A 21994-nucleotide genomic window follows, 5' to 3' on the forward strand; every position below is an offset into this window, starting at 1 on the left:
TAATTTTCTTTAACAGTAGGGTCAATGTGGGTAAATGTAAACAGGGGTAAATGAAAACATGGCTCATAACAAGCTTCAGTTAAATCTATTTGATGCATACATAAGTACAAATCGCGGACGCATGTATCTTTTAACTTATACGTCAAGCTCATTGCTGTCAAGAGAGAATTCATTCGACGAGCGTATTTTCCGTGAAAGATAATTTTTTAAAGTGCCAAACAAGTCGTTAGTCTTTCAGAAAAATTAAATATTTTTGCAGATTCAATAAAGTCAGTATAATTTGCAAATATTTTTTTGTTTTTAATTTTGATGTAGATTCTATGTGATACAAGCAAATTTTAAAATACAGGACATTTATGTCGATTTGCATGTGTTTACATTTACCCCAGAATATTTTTCATAATGGGTAAATGTAAACAACGTATTCTGGGGGTAAATATAAACATACATTTTTGGTGAAATTATTGGTTTTAATAAAAATAACATATTTTAAGTCAATTACTACTGCTAAAGTGCCGCGGAGTCACATTTTAAAGTAGCCAACACCATCATTTTCAGTGGATGATGTTGCAAAATCGGCCTTTGACGTAAAAAAACAAAAAATATTACGTTCAGAGCTGCTCAGGATGCATATTGGGCGCCTATATAAAGAATCAAAGGAAGAAAACAAAAACTTTTATTGGAATTTGAAAAAGTTTTTGTCAAATACCTTCTTGAACGTTTTTCAAGTTGTTATCCATATGATAAAGAGGAAATTCTAAATTTTATACCACCGTTTACATTTACCCCGAATTTGCAAAAAAACACAAACATGGTGGGGTATTTGTAAACATGCCATATTTGACAGTAATGTAAACAATTTGGGAAATATTTGTTTATATTTATAAAGAAGAATTGCCATCATTTCATATTTGCATTTGAAGATACCATTCAAGTTGTTCCGTGAAAACATAAAAAAATCTAAAGTCGAAAGAAAAAAAAGACATGAAATTGTTTACATTTACCCACATTGACCCTATTTGAACAACTTTTTAGAAGTGACTAAACAAGTTCGAACTTCTATAAGCAATTTGTTTTTGAAGCTCTATACAAGCTATGACCCGCTAGATTTTGATTAACAGAAGCTATTATGTAAGTGGGGAGACCACATGAAAAAGGTATGCGGTATGAGTAATTGTATGAACAAAATTCCACACCTGAACGTTGACAGGTTCCAGTTTGATATTTTTTTTATACAATTACCCGTACCGCTACCGCCTTTTCTTAAACCTATATTCACCACATTTCTGTAGTCACACGATAACGTAACGACTTCCGACGAAAAAAAAACATTCCATAACCATGTTACAAAAAATTCGCAACTAAACGTGACGCTATCGCGATTACAGCATCGCTTTGGTTCGGGTTTTTTTTTCAGTAGGTATAACTACAATGGCCACTTTTTGCAAAATGTGTGAAAATAAAAAAAAGTGAAAACAAAATACCTTTTCTTACTAAAACCATTTGTGCTCGGAAAATACTACAAAGTTGTTTTTGGAGCCAAGAACTAAGCTTTGTTTTAAATTTTCCAGGCGGAAAAGCTATCACAAAATGAGTTTTAAAATTTTCACTTACTTATGAATTTTTGCAAAAATCTTTTTTTGTTCTTCAGTCAACTTTGCAATCTTAAACTTACAGGGGTTTTCGTGAAAAAAAAAATTTCCCCCGAAACATTTCCCATATTTCAAACATGGTAACGAAAATGATCATGAAAAGTTTATTCTCTCGTTTTTGGTATCGGCAATCAATTTCTACTAGAAATTGATCATCGAAAGGGTCCACTTTAAACTCTGAGGGAAAAAAATACCAAATTTTCTTTTCATTCGTAATACGGGAGGGCAAAAAAAAATAACGCAGAGCATAATTTATAATTTAAAATTCATGAAAATTATTTTATTAAACTAAAAAATAACATTTTTTTTTGCAATATATTTAAAGTTCGTTCTGTAAGTTAGTATCCGAAGCAGTTGATTTTTTGTTTGGGTCATCAACTTTAATCCATTCTACTCTTTCTCTCTTTGCAACTGATGTTGGTTGTCTTACATATATTTTCCGAATTTCTTCCATTGGCATATCCAAGGAATGTGTGGCCCTTAGATGAAACCTTAATCTGCAAAGATTAAAAAAAAAAAATATTTTTTAAATTCCTAACAATTTTACAAAAAAAAACAAAAAATCTTACTTTGATTTCGTAGGATAACCTTTCGTACAATGCAAACATTTAAAAGGCATTTCACTATGTTTGAACACATGATCCCTGTATGCTGGTCGTGTGGCAAAAAGTTTTCCACACACCTTACATTTAATTTTCAAATCTAAATGCATTTTTAAGTGAGAATTCAAATGACCTTTGGCATTGAACTTCTTGCCACACATTTCACATTGAAATGGAAAGTCACGGGTGTGAAAACGCAAGTGAATTTTGTACTCAGGTTTTGTAACGAACATCTTTGGACATTGGATACACTGGAATGTCTCTCCGGTGTGCCATCTGCGATGTAATCTTAGCGATGCTGCTGAGAGGTATACTTTTTCACATTCATCACACGGGTATGTGGGACGAGCTTCATCATGTATTTTTCTGTGAATTTTTGCTAATTGCTGGGAGGGAGAAATTTTCCCACATACATCACAAGGGTGTGACTCAGTATTTGTTGGTTTGCCTTCGTGGATTTGCAAGTGTTGTTTTAAAGCAGCCCAGCGAGTGAAACTTTTAGCTGAAAAAAAATATAATAAAATAAATATCATAGCCATAAGGCAGTTTGAACGATTTTTTTCTTGTAGCTCTTGTCCATTATTATGAATAACAAATGGAACATAATTTCGTATCAAGATATAAAGTTTAGTTTAAGGTTAAATACTTCGTCATCCTATATCTTTCCGTTTTTGTGACGTCAACTGAATAAATAAATAAATTCAATTTTTTTTATATGAAGTTTTCATAGAAACAATCGGCCTTATCACGAATTACATTCGTGTCGGAAATTTGCTATAAATTCGTTCGTAATCGAAAATTTCATACAAATTGAATGAGAATTTGTATGAAATTTTCGATTACGAACGGATTTTGTGATTGTTTTTTTTTTCATATGAATGAAATTCGTGATAAGGGGAAATATTTTTATGCTTAAATTTTGTTTTCTTTGTCCCTTTGTTTTTTCATACATATAAGGGGTATTCATGCAACGGTGTAAATTCCAGGTAAACTTGGTAATATGGTAAACGAACTATCAAACTCATACAAAATTTTGACACATTTACCATTTTACCACGTTTACCAGAGTTTACACCGTTTCATGAACACCCGGCTATTTTATCCAAAGCGGTATCAAACGTTGCGTACTAACGAGGAGCTTCTACATTATATGATTTTACTCTTTAATTTGAATATAACTTTTCGGACTCTACCAGTATAATATAAAAGACACAAAGAGAGTATTTATAGAATCGTTGGTAGAGGCCTAAAAATTATCTTGAAATTAAAAAGTAAGTATACCCATATAGAGTCTTCTCGTCCATACTCAACTTTTGAGACCTCTAGCAATAAAATAGACTCGTTAATAGAATTTCTTCTTGCGCCTTTCTATTGTTAAGGGGTACAAGTTGTGCTCCAAAGTGTAAACTCTGAATGTAAATTCTATTTACGGGTCCACCCAATCATAAGAGGTCTCAAAGTTGCATATTGAGTTAGTCAAGATTCGCGTCTCTGATTGGGTAGCTGGCAAACAAATTTTTAAAATGGCCAGATTCAGAAGAATTCGGGACCAAAAAGTTAGTCAAGTTTCGGACCTCTGATTGGTTAGCTGTTAAAAAAAATCAAGAGAGTACCCTCTCACTTTCCCTCATCCATTGTTTAATAGAGATCAATGGTTTTACCGTCTCACTAAATTTTCGCTCAGAAAATAACGTTGACTAAAAATCAAGCCAAGTAACTAAAAATTTAGTCTAGTTTCTGGTCTCTGATTCGTTAGCTGACAAAAAAATCTTTCCAATTTATTGAAAATCAACTGGAAAATGAGTGAAGAAATTTCTCCTTAACTTTTTTTACATCTTACTAAATTTCCCTGTTAGAAAATGACGATTACTAAATATTTAGACCTTAATATTTTCTGAACATGTAAAAATCTACTTTTGCTCGATAGCAAAAGATGATCTCCATATAATTTCGCACATCAGTGAGCGGGTTCAAAGCAGGCCACCTAAATCCAGACTTAAGTTCAGGTGGTCGAAGTTGAACACGGGGAGTATAAGCTACATTTTGGCAACTCAAAGATTAGAAGTTAATGAGTATTGAAAACTCTCGGATTTTTTGAAACTTTAAATTATGAAACCTTGAAGATCGCACCACTATATTTAATTCAAGTTAAAAAAGCTTTGATTACATTTTTATCTGCAGTTCATAAATTTAATAAAAACAATTATTCCTAAAAATTATTCCTATTTAAAATTAAAAGCTCGTCTTTGTATTTGGATCTGTTCAATCGAGAACTTATGGCAAAATAGAGACCTAAAATGGCGCCCATCAATGGTGTAATTTTGTGCAATGCTTACGTTTATTGTACAGGAATCATCCTCACTTACCTATGATATATTTTGAGTTTGTCTTATAACTTGAAATGATCAACCTATCTATTATATAACATGAATACTGATAAAAAATAATTTTATTTAACTAAGCAGTAAATGAAAAGTTACATTTATATAACATCAACTGAAACACTTGAATCTTTTTCATTCGATTCATCAACCTTAATCCATTCTAATTTTTTTCTCTTCGTCACTGTCGGTTGTTTAACATAAATTTGATTTATTTCGTCGATAGTTATTTCCATTGAATGAGCTGTTCTAAGATGAAATCTAAGTCTAAAAAAAAAAAACAATGCGAAATATTATGTGAAATGCTTCAGAGAAGTTTTAACATTATCTTACTTTGATCTCGATGGGTAACCTTTTGTACAGTGCAAACATTTATAAGGCATTTCACTATGTTTGAATACATGATCGGCATATGCCGCTCTTGTACCAAACAATTTACCACAATCTTGGCATTTAATCTTCCAACCTAAGTGGTGTTTTAGATGAGTATTCAAATGACATTTGGCATTAAATTCTTTGCCACACATTTCGCATTTAAATGGATAACTATGATTATGAAATCTTAGATGAATTCTATATTCTGCCCTTTGAACGAACATCTTTGGACATTGGACACACTTGAATGCCCTTCCTGTGTGCCACCTTCGATGTTGGTTTAACGATGACTTTGAAAGGTATATTTTGCCACAATCAGCGCAAGTGTATGTGCGACGAGATTCATCATGTATAGATTGGTGAACCTTGTGTGTGTTTAGAGAGGAAGAAATTTTTCCGCAAATATCACAAGTGAAAGTTTTATTTTTATACTCATCTTTGTGAGTTTTTAAGTGTTCCGTTAAAGTACCCATGCGACTGAAAGTTTTAGCTGAAACAGAAAGAACACACTTTAATCACAAGGAAATGACATTACATAGTCAAAAAAATTTAAGTTCGGTTTAAAATATGAAAACCGCCTTTATAAATCAATTGTGGTTGAAAGATGTGCAAAGCACTTTTACTACTATCCTACTGATTTCCTAAGCAAATCCAATGATTTTGTGTGGTAAATCGATATAGGCAAGAGTCGGAACATTAAAAAGAAAGACGGTGGCACAGTACGTCGATTGTTTTGAGTTTGTAGATAAAAATCAAATTTCCAAATTTTCACGCCCCTGCCATTAATTAATTACATATTAATTTATATCTTAAAATCGGCTTGAACTATTTCAATAAAACCTAAGAATATGTTCAAAAACACAAAATAGTGTCGACTCTGTTCGCCCCCTCACAGCTTAAAATATACAAATGGTTTGGTTTTTGTCAAAAGAAATTTTTTCCACCCATCATGAACTACCGCCTACCACTACGCGAGTTCAAAATAAAAAAAAGAGAAGCAAAAGCAAAATTTTTAAACGACTCCTCGTTGTGATATGGGCTGAAATTGGCAAGACCAATTTTCAATTTGTATTCTTAAAAAAAAACTAAAATTGTCTTAATATCAGCTGTTTATGCAAATAATACGCACTAAAATTTTAAAACTATTCATAAGATACAGAGGTCTAACTACAAAAATGTAAAACCTGTGCGTTAATTTTGAGCATGAGTGTATAACTTATATTCGTTTTATTATTAACTAATAATTCTGTTTTGTTTAAATATTTTATTTCAAATTTTATTATATTACTGTTCAAAATTTTTTTTAATTATAAAATTTGGTGCAACTATTTATATGTATACAAGGTAAAATAAAAGTTAACTTGATTTCTTTTCATTAGAATCAACTTTGATCCATTCTACTTTTTCCCTCCTTTTTACTGATGGTTGTTTAATATAAACTTTATTTATTTCGTCCATAGTCATGTCCATTGAATGAGTTGTTTTTAGATGATATTTCAATCTAAAATAAAAACAATAATTGTCAAATATTATGTGAAAGTTCTTCGAAAGTATCTATAAGATTTTTTGTCTTACTTTGTTTTTGTAGGATAACCCTTTGGGCAATGCAAACATTTATATGGCATTTCACTATGCTTGAATGCATGATCAGAATAAGCTGCTCTAGTGGCAAAGAGTTTATCACACACCTTGCATTTTATCTTCCAACCTAAATGCATTTTTCGGTGAGAATTCAAATGACCTATAGCATTAAACTTCTTGTCACACATTTCACATTGATATGGATAGTCGTGAGTATGAAAGCGCAGATGAATTTTGTACTCAGCTTTAAGAATGAACATCTTTGGACATTGGACACATTTAAATGCTTTTCCCGTATGCCATTTACGATGTTGGCCTAGCGCTGACGATGAAAGGTATATTTTGCCACAATCAGCGCATGGGTATGTGGGACGAGATTCATCGTGAATTTTTCTATGAATCTTTGCACATTGACGAGAGGGTGAAATTTTGCCGCAAATGTCACAAGTGTAGGACTCATTTTTGTCCCCATTGTCGTGATATTTCATGTGCTCCTTTAAAGTAGACAAGCGTGTAAAAGTTTTAGCTGAAACAAAAAGATTACACTTTAATCTATACAAAAAATTGTACATAGTTTATAACAGAAAGTCGCAACAGAGTACTATTGTTAATGTGTTTTTTGTAGGTCATTTTTGTTCAACTTTTTTTAAGGAAAAACAACTGTATTCGTGTGCATTGGTTTAGACATTCTAAATATTTTAAAATCAATCAAAGCTCTGTCGGCGAATGAGTTCTTAACACTCGTATACAAAAATCACTCATACGCCATTTTTTTTTTTTTTTGAAACAATAAGATTGAGGTCCACGGATAGGCCTGCTCAGTCTCCCGAACTCAATCATTCCACGAATCTTTGGGCGGATAGAAAAAAAGAAATTTCTAAAGCCAAACCTAAATATAATGGGAGTTATGGACCGTTGTTGAGTAGGGTTGGGTATCTATAAGTCTTCAAAGATATTATAGACTTTTCGACTCCATTTAAGGTAGTTGCGAAACTGTTATTAAAAAATAAAGGTCATGTAACCAAATACTAGTTGATTAAATTTTTACTAAAAATTAAATTTTAAAGAAACTTAAGGAGTTTTGGTCAACTAAATTTCCAACATCAAAGCTCTTTATATGTTTCATTTAAAAAAAATTTCATCGCACCGCTATTTTTTTGCTTGCAGCTGTACGTACCTAAAACTGCATACTCACATTTTTGTTTTACCTCAGACAAGCTACTCATTAAAACATCCTAGGGGTAATTCCATGAAAAAGTGGACACGAATTTTGAACAAATTATGCAGTCTTTTTTACTTTTTTTATTAGCAAATTTCTATTTACAAACGTCAACTCTTTTTGCAAGTTGCAAGAAGAGATTCTTTGTTGTATTCCCTTATGGATAGACATCATATTCAGGGAGTTTAAATAATCTTAAAGCATTTTTATAGCATAAGCTTGCCAACAACAGAAGAATTTCAGATGAAAATGACGGAAAAACAAGGAAACTAAAAACATGATGAGTCTAATAGTAACAATGACAACACCCCCCCATTATTGGTAAAATAAATTAACATTTAAGCAAGCTTCGTTACACAATATTCGATTTAAAAAAAACTTGAGTGAAAATGCGTCTTTTCTTTACATTTACAACTACAAATCACAGGTAACATGAGTTACCAAAATAATGTAACGTGAGTTACCTAAATATTTTAAAATTTTTCCTCGAAATATTGAAAAAATGTTTCGTTTTGTCACTTATATTAAAAGCTTGTAATTTTTTATGTATGGAATCTTCATTAAAAACAAATAAAGATTCTTAATTTCACATAAAAACTTCATACTGTCGGACTCTTAAAATTCGTGTCCGATTTTTGTAACGTGAGTTACCATCAAACTTTTATTTTTCCCAAGCAAATGTTAAAAATAAAGTAAATTTTTTTAGTTAATTATGAAAGTAATAGTTATGCTCTATTCATGGATAGTAATTTCGTATCAATTTACATTAAAATTGACAAAAAAAAAAATTATTTATGTGTTGGAAATTTTTGTGAATGTAACGTGAGTTACCATGGAATTGCCCCTAGGTTGTAAGAAATTGAGAATACTAAATCTAGTTAACACATTTTTTGCTGTTAATTTAATATTTATTTAAATTAAATAAAATAAGCAACAGCTTAAATTTTATTTACAGTTTTTACACTTAAATTCTTATTATGCTAATTTGTATTGTTTTTTTTTTTTATTCTTTATTAGTAAAGGCATACCCTAATCAATTTCAAATTTTGTATGAACTTCAACTTCTTTAATGACAGTATCAGCTTGAACTAATGTAAACTTCCTGTTTCTAGGTCTTTTTGGTATTGGAAATTTGACCATTCTTTGTAATTCCTCATTCGAGAATTCCACCATGTGAGCAGTTTTCAAATGAACTTTGAATCTGCAATAGACAAAACAATAACAATATTAGTTTCTCGATTGAGTGAGAGTGTTTTTATTTTGACAAAAAAAAGAAAGGAATTTAATTTTTACTCACTTCGGTTTCGAAGGATATGCTTTTGGGCAATACGGACATTGATAAGGCATCTCAGAATGATAGAAAGAATGTTCTGCCAGCGCTTTAGTGGATGTAAAAAGCTTTCCACATTCCTCACACTGCAACTTAAGACCCTGATGACGCCACATGTGTGTTCTCAAATGACCTTTAATGGCGAATTTTTTATGACACATTTCACATTCGAATGGATATTCTTTTGTGTGAAAACGCATGTGAACATTTAATTCGTATTGACGGCCAAATTCTTTGTCACACATGACGCATTTAATTGTGTCGCCCGTATGAATGCGCATATGATTGAATAGGGAATGTTTTGTGTGATAGGTTTTATCACAGTAATCACATTTCAATAAATTACGATTCTCTTGATGTGTAATTAAGTGTTTTTTCATATAGTGATTCGAGGAGAATACTTTGCCACATATATGACATGCATCCGATTTTATACTGCTGGTAAATTGCTTGTCGTGATATTTTAAATGGCCATTGAGTACGCCAAGCGTACTAAATGTTTTGGCTAAAATGGAAGGAAGAAGAAAAAGAATTCTTTGAATGAGGAATTTGAATGAGGAAGAACATTGAAAGTTTTGTTTTAATTCTATTTGTGACGATATTTAATACATACTAGAAGATCTTGAAATCAGTCTAAATGTTCTGGTTCAAACTCTTAAAATCTTACTCTGATACATAGTACCAATTTGTCTTATATTTTTATTGGTAGTTATGAAAATACAATCTGGTTACACAAAAACATCATTTGTAGGGTTTGGGAAAATACATAAATTAATACATTTGAGACAGATAGGCCTTACAAATGCGCCAACGCCTTACAATTGTCCCAACATTTTAAACAAAAATTACTGACCATTTTTGACACACCCTTCCGCCCTGAGGATTTCGTACATGGGTTCTTTATGAGATTTTATTTTTTGTGATAGTATATGTATGTATACTATTTCCCGTTTTTCGTCATAGTTTCTTAAGGGCTGTTCTGCATGCTACTCGTATGGATCTGGGATGGGAATATAAATCCAATCTTTTGGGCGTTACTACAGAAGCAATTTAAAATTGTTTAACAAAACTGGTTTTGATACTTTTGATAATTGACCTTATGAAGAATCAGTTACATTGCCAACATTACAATGATAATTAACAAAAAATAAAACCTCATTTTTAAAAATATGTAGAACAAAACTGTAAATGTGCAATCAAAAATTGAAGTATGATATTTTTATTTGGATTTAGAAGGAAGTGACCAAAAAAGTCCGATTCGACATAAACATTAAAAAATTGATTCATTTTTGAATGGAAAATAAAAATATAAAAAATTCTTTAAATTAAGCTACTTTTTGTACCCATTTTCGAAATTTAATTTAATTTGAAAATATAAGCCAGAATACCTACGTCATCACGTTACTTATTAACAATATCAAATCATAAGGGTCATTTCGCGAAAAAATAATCCATAGTTATTTATTAAAGTACAGTTATGTTGAAACGCAATATAGTTAGTAAAATTGTTAAGTAGCATTCTAATACAGCACTATCATGATATCCGTTTCCATAATTGAATCATTTATTTGCAAAACATGATAAGTCCACTTTTTTTCAAAATTCGTTTTTTTGACTAAATTTGTACTCCAGGGATAACCACGTCTGTCTTTAAAATATGAAGTATCTACTCCATCTACATATATCCGATTTTACAGCTACGCGAAATATTTTTTTAGTATCAAAAACAGAATAAGTCCCGGACTTATCATCTTTTGAAAATAAACAACAGCTTCTTTTTGTGTAAATGGTATATTAGATTAATGGCTGAAAATCTTAAGTTTAAAGCTACTTTAAAGTTAAATAAGCAGTCCGGACATTGTATTTTATTCTCAAATACAATTGTTTGATAGACTGGGGCTAAAAGCAAAATTGCATATCCATTTAAAAACTAATTTTACATCCGTTTATTTTCAAAGTATGATAAGTCCAAAAGCGTTTTTATTTTTTATCTTTTGAGCTATCGCTCCAAAAATTAAAAACGAAACGGTATTTTGTAGCTAGGCAAGAGTTCTACAGAATGTATTCTTTATAAATTTTTCTACGCATATCAAAAGAAAATAGAACGTTTTTTTCTTCTCCTGAAAAATTTAAAATCATGGACTTATCATGTTTTGCAAATAAATGATTCAATTGAGGCGTTCAGAATAATAATGGGTCAACTCCACTTCTCTACAAGTTGGTTGTTTTTTCGTCTTAATAATTAAGTGTTTCGTTTCATGTTAAATAGACTGAAAGAAGAAAACTCTGCAGAAATAAAGCTATTGGTCTGTGAAACTTTAATTCAAAAGTTCTTTTAGTTCCTGAGAAAGATTTTTCAAATTTCTGTATAATACACAAATTTCAAATGGACTTGACACATTATTATTCTAAACGCCCCAATTCATACTCAGCAGTTTAGTCCCTCACTATGGAGAGAAGTGAAAGTTTGATTGATATTCAAATTCGAAAAACTTGTTACAATGATTAACTATCCTGAGTAATATATGGAGATCTGTGCTTGCAAGGCACAATCAAAATTTTCTTCCCGGAATTAAACAATTTACCGATGCCAATACGTTGGTTTAATTTTTCGCTTTAGAAGCTTTATGTTTTTTAATTATTCATCGAAATTTATTATCATTGATTTTGAATTGGTCTGTTTTTTTTTTTCTTCAAAAATTTTACAATTGAAAATTTTTCTCAACAGATATCATGATAGGACTGATGTCAAAAAAGAAAACAAATTAAGAAAAAGTATGTATGTGTTTTTTTATACTTACAACAAACATTGCATAGAAAGTCTTTGGATTCTGTATGTTTCCGTTTTACGTGGTCTTTCATTTTAGACTCGGCACATGAATGATCACACTCCGTGCATTTCACTACATGCGAATGTTTTTCTTCAATATGAGCTTTCATATCGTGACCTTCAACAGTTTCATTACATATTTTACAACAAGAGTTCAAACTGTCTGCATGGTTAGCCTTTACATGCTTTTGTAATGAACGATTAGAAAAGTAAGACTGAAAACAGTATTCGCAAGGGAATTGTTTAACTCCTGAAATATAAAAAATCATCATATTAAAAAAAAAACCTTTTTTTATTTAATGTTAATACCCACCATTATGTACATTCATGTGTGCGGTAAATGAAGATGTTCGTACATTCTTCGAACAAATCTCACATTGTTGGTATTTACCCTTTTTAGATCGATGTTTTTGTTTTTCTTGTTCCGTTATCATTTTAGCTATTACATTGAATTTTGCATCATCCTCATCCTCATCTACATCGGCGTCAGCCTCACCGCCTTCTTCTTCATTTTCAGCATCACCATCAGCATCGGAACGTGTTGTTTCATTTTTAACTTGTGAAAGTATTTCCTCTTCATCATCATCAACTGCTTCATAGTTTTCAGAAGCAGAAGCAGCATCTTGTGAATCACTTATATTTCGCACATCTTCTTCTTCTACCGAAACATTTGTCATATCAAGCATTTCGAATTCCACTTCATCGGGCTCATCTACAACCACTTCCTCATAAACTGTTTTGTCTTCATTATTTTCTTCAAAATTAGATTCCTCTTCGTGCATTTGCATATGAGCTTCCAAGTTGTGTACAGATAAAATAACATCACAAATCTGGCATTCAACTTTTTCTACAACGGTGCTATTATGTTCTTCGGATGTATTGTTCGTGTGTAAACGATTAACGTGTAAGTTCAGAACCATTTGTGAGAAAAATTGCTCCCCACATACTGTGCACACATATGTTTTTTCTAGAAAATTTAACAATTTAAAAATAATTAATTAATGTGATAAAAGGAATTTTTAATGGAAATTATTTGTTTATTAAAAGAAGGTAAGGTATAATGCTTTTTTTTATAAAAGAGTATAAGAGTAGAAAACTATTCAATGGGGAGTAGATTTTGTGTAAAATATATCGCTCATTTACTGGAACACTTTCATAATAAAAAAAAAACTGTTTTTTTTCAGGAAACGAGTTTTAAATTTAGTATCGAAATAATTTTGTATGTAAAGAGATACTTTCTAAATAAAAACTAGTGCTCCTTCTCCGTCAGTTTTTAAAGCTAAGAAATGACTTTCGGCAGGATTAAAGATTACCTACTTTATTCCAATAACTTTTGAATTCAAAATTAGTGATTTTTGAGTTATGACAGTGTTCAATTCAATTAATAAAGGAAGGTTCCGCATCATACTGCGGTGAAGAAATTTAATTTATTTGTAACGGTAAATGCTAACGTTAAAATCAGGTGAAGTAGGCAAAACTGTTATACATTTGGTGTGTTTTTTTGCAATGCTATCCGCAGTAATATTTCCTAAATATCAAAATTGAACAAAGCTTAATATGCATGCACCAAGATTAAGGGGTAATAACACTTTGTAAGCACGAAATCGAGTGTCATTTTCATCAGCGCATAAAACAAAAGAGAAACATTATTTTCTTTTAGAGTTTGATTAGTTTGTTTAAGTGTATCCATAGGTAATAAAATAGGCTAATGTGAAATTTTTAATGATGTGAAAGTTTGTAAACGGCGAATATGTGCTCATTCCACAAAAGGTGGTTTGTAATGGACATACATTTCAGATATATGACTTTATGAGAGATTTTTCCTAATCTATCCAAGAAGGGTTGAATATTTACTTACAATGGAAAGCTTTCGAAAATCTTTGGAACACAGTTTTGCGATGGGTCTGTAGTTTTAAATCTCATTTTTTTATGTGTTGAGAAAATGAAATGAAAGAATCTTTTGATAAGTGAGAAAAGAAATAAGTTGCCCAGAGTTTTTGCGTTTGCTAATTTTGAGTCAGGGGGACAATAATCAGACTTCTTTTTAAAGGTGCTGTATCGCTTTATGTTCAAATAACTAGAAAAACTTTAACATTCGAGCTTAGCTCGCTTAGAACATAGCGATGGGGAGGTTTTTGTTTTAGGGAATATCGTTTTGTTTATGATAGAAACAAAGTTCCAACCTCAAACTTATAAAAAATAAGTTTTTGTACCTCTTAATAATAGAGTTTCTGCATACCATCCTGGCTTAAGCCAAGAGTACCCACCTTGACAAATCTTGTTAGATTGGGCTCTATTTAAATCCCTAGCCCTAGATTAAGTAATGAAAGAAACAAAGATTATTAGTTATATAACTTTAAAAAAAAAAATGATTGGATATTGTCATATAAATTGTATTTTTTACGAGGTGATATTATTTTTAATGAAATAAATAAGCTTTTTTTTTAATTCGATTATTGTTTTAACTGTTTATATTGGTCATACATAATGGAGTTTTGTGTTCTGGTTAAACCTAATGCAGTTCATGCATTACCTATAAGTCTTAACTACATTGGCACATTTTCAAACGCAATTTTGTTGTATAGTTTTTTCGGGTTGGAAAATTAAAACAAATGATGCAGAAAGCTTACTTTTTGGTCTACTCTTATTTACAAACAAAAAGCGCAAGCAAAAAGTTGCCAATGTAGTTAAGTCTTACAAATGAGTAAATGAGGGAAGGACAAGATGTTGAATGAAAGGCTAAAACAATTGGACGATTTAAGTCTTTTATATGGAAGAAGTTTGAAAGAGAACACAATTGAAATCAAACTAAGAACCCAAGAATGCAATCAACGGTAGTCTAAGAAATGACGAAAATATCAAAATGTATCAAATTAGTTATCGAATTGGTGTTAATTAAAAATCAGAATTGAATTGATTCCCAACTCACCATCATCCAAATGACTTTCTTCATGTTTGTCCGTTCTACTTGAACTTTCTTCATCATTATGCTGCAGCATTTCAGGTTGAAGAAAACATTTAATCTAAGAAGAAAACAGAGGTAATTTATTTTAAACTAAACCCATGAAACAAAACAAAAAAAAACTTACTTCATCATCATCAAATTTTTCAACTTTGGTATTTGCAGATAATTCACGCAGTGTCTTATCCGCCGATTCGGCTTTTTGAAGAAATTCAAAAGCAATCTTCAATTCCAGACCACATGAGCTACATAAACTTTGTGGATAATTCTCATCGAATTCGATTTCAATACGAGTGCAAGCTTGAAAACAATCGAGATAAGTGAGCCCGTTGTCTACAACTGCTTTGATGCTGGCGTCCAACTCAAAAGGTGTATCGAAATCAATATATTCAAGTGATGTTTTTAAACATACTCGACATATAGGAAGTGAGTCGAACATTTTATTTAATTATTTAGGCCGTTTTTATTGTATTTTTGATAGAATTTTGTTAAAGAAATTTATTTTTGGTGAAAATTACACGCCAATAAAACAAGACATTTCACGTCTGCTGAAAAAAAAATAGATTGACAATTACATGAGGCGTGTTTGATTCAAATAACGCGGAGTTTGTTCTGTAGATATTGTACTAGATTTTAAGTTCTATTTTTAAACAGAGGGATGTGTTCGTGATGTTTGATTTTTTCAATAGAGCTGTTCACCATTGTATATATATTTCCATAGTACTATCATGAAGTAAAACGATCTTAGGAACTCTAGTGGTGACTTGAAAAAGCAGAATTTGTATGAAAAAAACACACTGAGCGCCACCTCAAAAAAGTGGCGACATCAACTAATACTAAATTCGACTTCATGATAGTACTATAGAAATATATATACAATGCTGTTCACGCTTGTTGTCATTCCAAATTCGAATTTCAAAGAAATAAAAATTCATTCTGCAGCAGATTCTTTTGTCGCAAACTAATTTCAAATAAAAAACACGTGAAATTAAAATAAATGACATACTTTCTATTTTGAAATGACTTAAAATTTGATATTTAATTTACAGAGAAGATTGACAAGATGACAAGTACAGAAGGCATGTTTGATTCAAGTAACGCGGAACTCGTTCCGTTCCGTATAAATTGTACTAGATTTTTAGTTCTATTTTTGTGCCACAAGGATGTGTTCGTGAGGTTTGATTTTCTCAATTGACACATGGAGTCACGGCACCTGGCGGCCATCGCGGAAACCCTCAATTGGAGATAGATTTTTTTTCGATTTTACTTTCAATGTATTTCACATAAGAAAAAAATAATCAAAAAATATGATTGTTAAATGCCACTAAAATGTTTTTATAATTAAAGGCTTGGCCACACCGGAGGGTACGCGGTAGAGGTACAGGTAACGGTACGGGTATTTGTATGGAAAAAATTCCAAACTGACACATCAACGTTCGGGTGAGGAATTTTTTTAATACAAATATCGTTGCCGCTACCCGTACCGCTACCGCGTACCCTCCGGTGTGGCCAAGCCTTAAATCACGTTGAAAATATATCGAATAATGTAATAAGTTCTGTGTAATTTGTCTTCAATATCCCAATACTTCAGATTGGGATGATAGGAGTCCGTCCTCACAGCATGGGAAAGGGCATACAAATGAAGGCTTACCACTCACTTCTCTTATCAATAAATTGCGGTGAAGCTGGACTTAATATACCCAATCTAAACAGGGTTATGCTCATATAATTTACTTCATCCAATTGACCCAATTATATGCTTTTAGCTCATCAACGCCAATAAGGAATAGACAAGCATTTTTACTAGCTCCTTAAAGTATACTATTGTTATTCGTCTCTTCTTAATTTCATTTAATAATGCATTGGAATTCACTTCATTTCACTTAAATTCCTTTCCACGCAAGAGAATATTTCGTGATCACCGCAAGCAAAACCTAGGTTTCACATGTAGAAACTCCACATCAAATATGGAGAAGGTACCAAACAAAGAAAAGTAAAAACAACAACAAAATAAAAAAAAAAACTTTTTAATGGAAGAGTTTATAATTCTATTCAGCATTATTACTATCCCATTACACTTTTAACTTATTTGACCGCAGTGTCTTCTTCTTGAATTTTGTGGCAGGTTTTGTGTCGATTCAACCTAATAAGAGAACAACAGAGTCTATCAATGCCCAAAAGTCTTAAATACAATCTATTTAAAATACTACTTACTTAAAAGGTGATGTAAATCCTTTTTTACATATCGAACATTCATGTGGCATTCTATCACTGTGTTTGAATTTGTGAGCAGTTAAACTGCCACGATTTATAAACTCTTTATCACATTGATCACATTTGTATGTAATACCTTTATGCTTTGCCAAATGATAATTTAAGTGAGATTTCACGGCATAACTTTTATCGCAAAACTCACACTGGAATGGATAATCGCCAGTATGGAAACGTTCATGCACTACAAGGTCAGCTTTGGATGTGAACCGTTTAGAGCAGTATTTACAAGTAAACCTTCCCAAATCTCTGTTGTGAGTAAATTCATGAACATCTAGACTCTTTTTGGTTGTAAATTTTTTTGGACATATTTTACAATGGTATTCCTTCACGCCCATATGTCGAGTCATGTGAACTTGAAGTGCTTGTTTTTCGAAAAATCCCCGTCCGCATTCTGTACACACATATTTTCTTTCTCGTTCGGTGTCGTGTCTTCGCATGTGATTCTTTAAATCAGCAAGGACAGCAAAGGATTTGGCTAGGACATAAAATAGAAATTGATTAAAAAATATTCCTCTTTTGTTATTTGATTACTTACGACATGAACTGCAGAGATGGACTTTCTCTTCTTTTAGACATCTTTTTAAATGATGTCTAACTGACATTTCTTTTAAAATCTTTCCACAATTATGACATTCAACAGATTGGTTTGATTTGGCAGTAGAATTCTTGGATTCCCTAAAAGCCTGGTAGAACATTAGAATAAGAAACAACTACTCTGTAAAAAATTGATCAAAAAATTACTGTATGCAGAAAAAGAGCATATGACTTGAAGAATAAACATCACAGTTGGACAAAAACATTCCAGGTGGTTTTCGTTTTTTAGGTTTATTTGAGAAAGATCTGATTGCAAAATAAAATGTTTCCTCGACTACGCTGAGCCACTTTTAATTTAACTCTTCCAAACACTTAACAATTAATAGAAACAATAAAAATAAAACAAATTATTCTTAATATAAAAGAAAATCATACGAAAAATATTCCTTTGCGAGTCTCAGTACAGTGGCAATAACGAAAAATGGCATAAGTGAAGGGGTCATTTTAATGCTGAGGACAACAAAAAACTTAAGACACACAATCAAACTTAAATCGATGCTTAAGCTTTAGAAAGAGAAAAAAGGAGTTTGTCCCACAATCAAGAAAGAGAACAATCAACAAGAAAATCTTAAGAAAACAAATTTGCTTGTACTAAACACATTAGAAAAAAAAGTAGGAAGATTGATTAGGTACTTTTCTTTTCTAAATTAAATTTTTTAATTTTTTTTCTCAAGGATTAAAATAAATTTTTGAATTTTGTTCGACCTTAAAACCCCAAATTTTGAAAGCTTAGGAAAGTCAGGTAGTTTTGAGAGACTGTATTTAAAATTTTTATTTTTAAAGGACACCGATTGTGTGTTCCTCTTTTTAAAAAATTGAATGAATTATTGAACATTCACTACTGATTTCAACTTCAATCAGGGACTAAAAACAGTTGAACAAATAAATTTTATAATTAATGGCCACATCAACTCCAGACTTGCCGAAAACATTAAAGTGAATAACTTGGACAGTTTTAAATAGGGTCAACTCGTTTCTGCTCAAGTAGAGAGGTCTTTCAGCTCATTTAAGATGCTTTTTAGAGACAATCGAAGGAGTATGTTTCCTGAAAACTTTAAAATGCTGTTGGTAGTTCAATACTTCCATAAATAAATATCAAGCTCATTTTTTTTAATTAATAAATGTCTTTTTTGCCAATATTTTATTTGCCTTTTTTTAATTTTTTAGATCATAAATATCCTTTACCTGGGGCCTATTTCAGAGCTTACTACATTATTTACATCAGCTACATCAATGATTTTAAACATTAATTGCAGCTACCTGTTGGACTTCTGGAAGCAATTTTTTGGACATTTGCACTATTTAGACCATTACAAATATTTTCCGACGTTCAATCGGACTCAACTATTGATTTTTGAGGTTGCTGATTTAGTAAATGTAGTAGCTATGAAACACGCCCCTGGTCATAGGCATCTGCAATGCACTGAATTAAAATAATATTCTATGGGAGTACCTAGAACCTACCCCAAATATTATATTTGTGCAAAAGAATGATTACATTGTATGGAGGGGAAACAATAGAAAAGTAGGTCGCAGTGCATCTCATGCCCCTAATAATATCATACATTTTCTTATGGTTTTTTAAAAGACATTATTCAGAATTTGAAGAACCATGGTGATAAGAGAAGCTTCGTGGAAAGCCCAAAAGAGAGTATTTGATGTGAGAAATGCGAGTCTTTTGTTTTCTTCTTCCACAAAAACTATTTCGTATCAATTTTCAATTTTTCAACCAATTTCTGAGCGAATATATCTATACCCTATTTTATGGGTAGCTTAACATGTGCTTACTTAATTACCTTCCGCATTGAATTCGCTTGTGGGACATCATGCTTTAACAAAGTTTCTTCCATTTCTTCATCATGTTCAGATATGTTTACCTCAGCATCACTCTCGTGATTGGAAATCTCATTAGATTCAATATAAATGTTTTCTGATGCAAGTTCTTCCTCTACAAATTGTTCAAATTGCTAGAACCAAAAGTAATTGTTCATTGATTGAAAATATAAGATCTTTTTTTTTCAATTGGATATACCTACCGTATCAAATCCATGTTTATGGTTGATACTTTCTGAATTAACAAACTCAGATTTGACTGCTTCAACAAATGTCTCTTGTACATCTTCATTGTGTTGATTTTGGATTTCTTCTTCTTCTTCTTGATGCTCGATTTCAGTGTTTTCTTCAAATTCAATTGACTTGTCTTCCTAGAAAAACACAAATTCTTAAGCAAATCAACTTCAAACCTAATTCATAGAAAATCAACCTCTTCCAAATGGTTTTCATCACTCAACATAAAGAACTCAGCTTCTTGTTTCATTTGAGGTTGAGTTTTGAGAAATTGATCAGATGCAGTTGCTCTAAGTAGAAAATCAAAAGCATTTTGCAAATCATTGGAACAGGACTGACAAATGAACTGAGGTAGGTCGTCTTCTTCGAGGGCTTCCAAATGTGTACATGCATTGAACATTTCTAAAAATGTGTATTCCTTCCGAAATAGGGCAACTTGTTGAAAGGAATATACTGTTGAATCTGGTAGAAGACATGCTCGACAAATTGGAGAATTTAAATCCATTTTAATTTGGAATTATATCGACATAATCAAAGAAATAAATTAGAAATAAAATTGAAAACTAGCAAGGAAACCGCTTCCTAGGCTTCTCCCTACAAGTACAAGCTACAAAAAAATAAAAAACACATCAACAAAAATGACAGTTTTATTCCGGAAACAGAATATCGACACTCAAATGGCATTTTCCATTTCATGCTGAGAGTAACTCTGGGTTTTCAGTTTTTTTTTTTGTTGATTGTTGATCATGGCTTGCTAGATTGGACTAAAAGCTTTTGACCACACAGGAAAGTTATGCGGGAGTGGTACGGGTAAAGCCTAGCACCTACGCAGATCGTGATAAATTTTAGCTCTCATACAAAATTCTCTCCAAATTTTAGCCGAGATTTAGCTTAGAATTTTAGTCTACTTCTACACGAAGACGTAAAAGTCAAGATTCAATTAAGAGTAAGGGAGAAAGAAAATTCGAAAAATAGGGATGGAAGATTTTTTACCCTGTGAGTCTCCGGTCGAAAATTTTGAGACTCACTTTGACGTTTGACTCTTTGATCTTGTTCTTTTGTTGCTGTTTTGCATTAATTGATTTCGTCGGTGGCAGAGTTCGCTTCGTTGGATGTATATTAGGGGTATTCACGATCCGATGCAACTGGTCTTGTATCATTGCAAAAGTGCAAAAGTGTAAAATCTTACAACACTACAACAACAAAATATATGGATTGAAATTTTACAATGGTCTTGCACTTTTGCAATACCCTAACCCTATTGCAAAATAAAAATACAAAATGGTGTAAAATTTTTTTGACAGATGGCATCTCGCCGTCGTGTCGCCCATGATGAACAGTTTATCTTTTTTATAGGTTTATAGGTTTTTTAGGTTGTCGCTACTCTTGTCCCGTAATTTAGTTTCTTTTAATGTAAAATAGTTAGTGAAAATTAATTGACCCGAACAAAACAAAGAATTAAATTATAAAAAATGGAAAAAAAAGAAGAAGCAACGGTGGAGAAAAAAAAACATCATGAATTTCATTCATGCTTCAAGGCTTAGCCACACCGGAGGGTACGCGGTAGCGGTACGGGTAGCGGCAACGATATTTGTATTAAAAAAATTCCACACCCGAACGTTGATGTGTCAGTTTGGAATTTTTTCCATACAAATACCCGTACCGTTACCTATACCTCTACCGCGTACCCTCCGGTGTGGCCAAGCCTTCAATATTTACTATAGATAAGAAGAGGGGCGTTCACGATCCATTGTAAAAAAATAAAATTTTACATTTTTACTAGGCTTGTTGCACCAGATCGTGAATACCCCTATTATTTGAGTGTATAGTAACTTTTATAAATTTATTTAAATGTTTTCGTGGCAAATGATGTTGTTTTTTGTATATTTTGGTGCTTTTTTTCAAATAAAAATATATATGAAAACGAGAATAGGATAAAATAAAAAAAAATAGCTGTCAAATTTGCGTCTTATAAAAAATACTACGTGTAGAAGCGCGTGACGCACCGATGGGAAAGTCAAAAGGAAATTCGAAGATAATTTCTGCGCCTTGCGTCTTCATGTAGAAGCAGACTTAGCCGGGAGAAACGCAGTTCTCAATTAAAAAATCGAATTTTCGTTTCCAATT

General features: G+C 31.8%; 2 protein-coding genes across 2 annotated transcripts; both read right to left on the reverse strand.

Annotated features, from left to right (window-relative positions):
• Positions 1 to 1971: 1971 nt before the first annotated feature.
• LOC129909648 (zinc finger protein 888-like) lies at positions 1972 to 7079 on the reverse strand. Its single transcript, XM_055986724.1, has 4 exons — positions 6586 to 7079; positions 6372 to 6511; positions 2222 to 2756; positions 1972 to 2149 (listed from the first exon to the last, which is right to left on the reverse strand). The coding sequence occupies exons 1-4, from the start codon at positions 7077 to 7079 to the stop codon at positions 1972 to 1974; spliced, it is 1347 nt and encodes a 448-aa protein (XP_055842699.1).
• A 1606-nt stretch (positions 7080 to 8685) lies between these two features.
• LOC129909649 (zinc finger protein 62 homolog) lies at positions 8686 to 20482 on the reverse strand. Its single transcript, XM_055986725.1, has 11 exons — positions 20064 to 20482; positions 19837 to 20004; positions 19597 to 19767; positions 17742 to 17889; positions 17147 to 17681; positions 15060 to 15378; positions 14900 to 14993; positions 12284 to 12937; positions 11942 to 12220; positions 9108 to 9645; positions 8686 to 9011 (listed from the first exon to the last, which is right to left on the reverse strand). Exons 1-11 carry the CDS (start codon positions 20370 to 20372, stop codon positions 8840 to 8842), a joined length of 3387 nt encoding a protein of 1128 aa, XP_055842700.1. The 5' UTR covers positions 20373 to 20482; the 3' UTR covers positions 8686 to 8839.
• Between the last annotated feature and the right edge of the window lie 1512 nt (positions 20483 to 21994).

Source organism: Episyrphus balteatus, chromosome 2 (assembly GCF_945859705.1).
Source record: "Episyrphus balteatus chromosome 2, idEpiBalt1.1, whole genome shotgun sequence".
In the NCBI taxonomy this organism is placed as follows: domain Eukaryota; kingdom Metazoa; phylum Arthropoda; class Insecta; order Diptera; family Syrphidae; genus Episyrphus; species Episyrphus balteatus.

What these genes read in the sequence shown, in the direction of transcription:
- LOC129909648 (XM_055986724.1), bottom strand. Translation starts at nt 7,079, where the DNA reads ATGAAATATCACGACAATGGGGACAAAAATGAGTCCTACACTTGTGAC. An exon ending in GGTTATCCTACAAAAACAAA is followed by an intron (nt 6,512 to 6,585) that starts GTAAGACAAAAA and finishes TTTTTATTTTAG; the next exon opens with ATTGAAATATCATCTAAAAA. An exon ending in GGTTATCCTACGAAATCAAA is followed by an intron (nt 2,150 to 2,221) that starts GTAAGATTTTTT and finishes TAATCTTTGCAG; the next exon opens with ATTAAGGTTTCATCTAAGGG.
- LOC129909649 (XM_055986725.1), bottom strand. Translation starts at nt 20,372, where the DNA reads ATGGATTTAAATTCTCCAATTTGTCGAGCATGTCTTCTACCAGATTCA. An exon ending in CCATCTCTGCAGTTCATGTC is followed by an intron (nt 17,682 to 17,741) that starts GTAAGTAATCAA and finishes TTTATGTCCTAG; the next exon opens with CCAAATCCTTTGCTGTCCTT. An exon ending in ACACATGAATGTACATAATG is followed by an intron (nt 12,221 to 12,283) that starts GTGGGTATTAAC and finishes TTTATATTTCAG; the next exon opens with GAGTTAAACAATTCCCTTGC.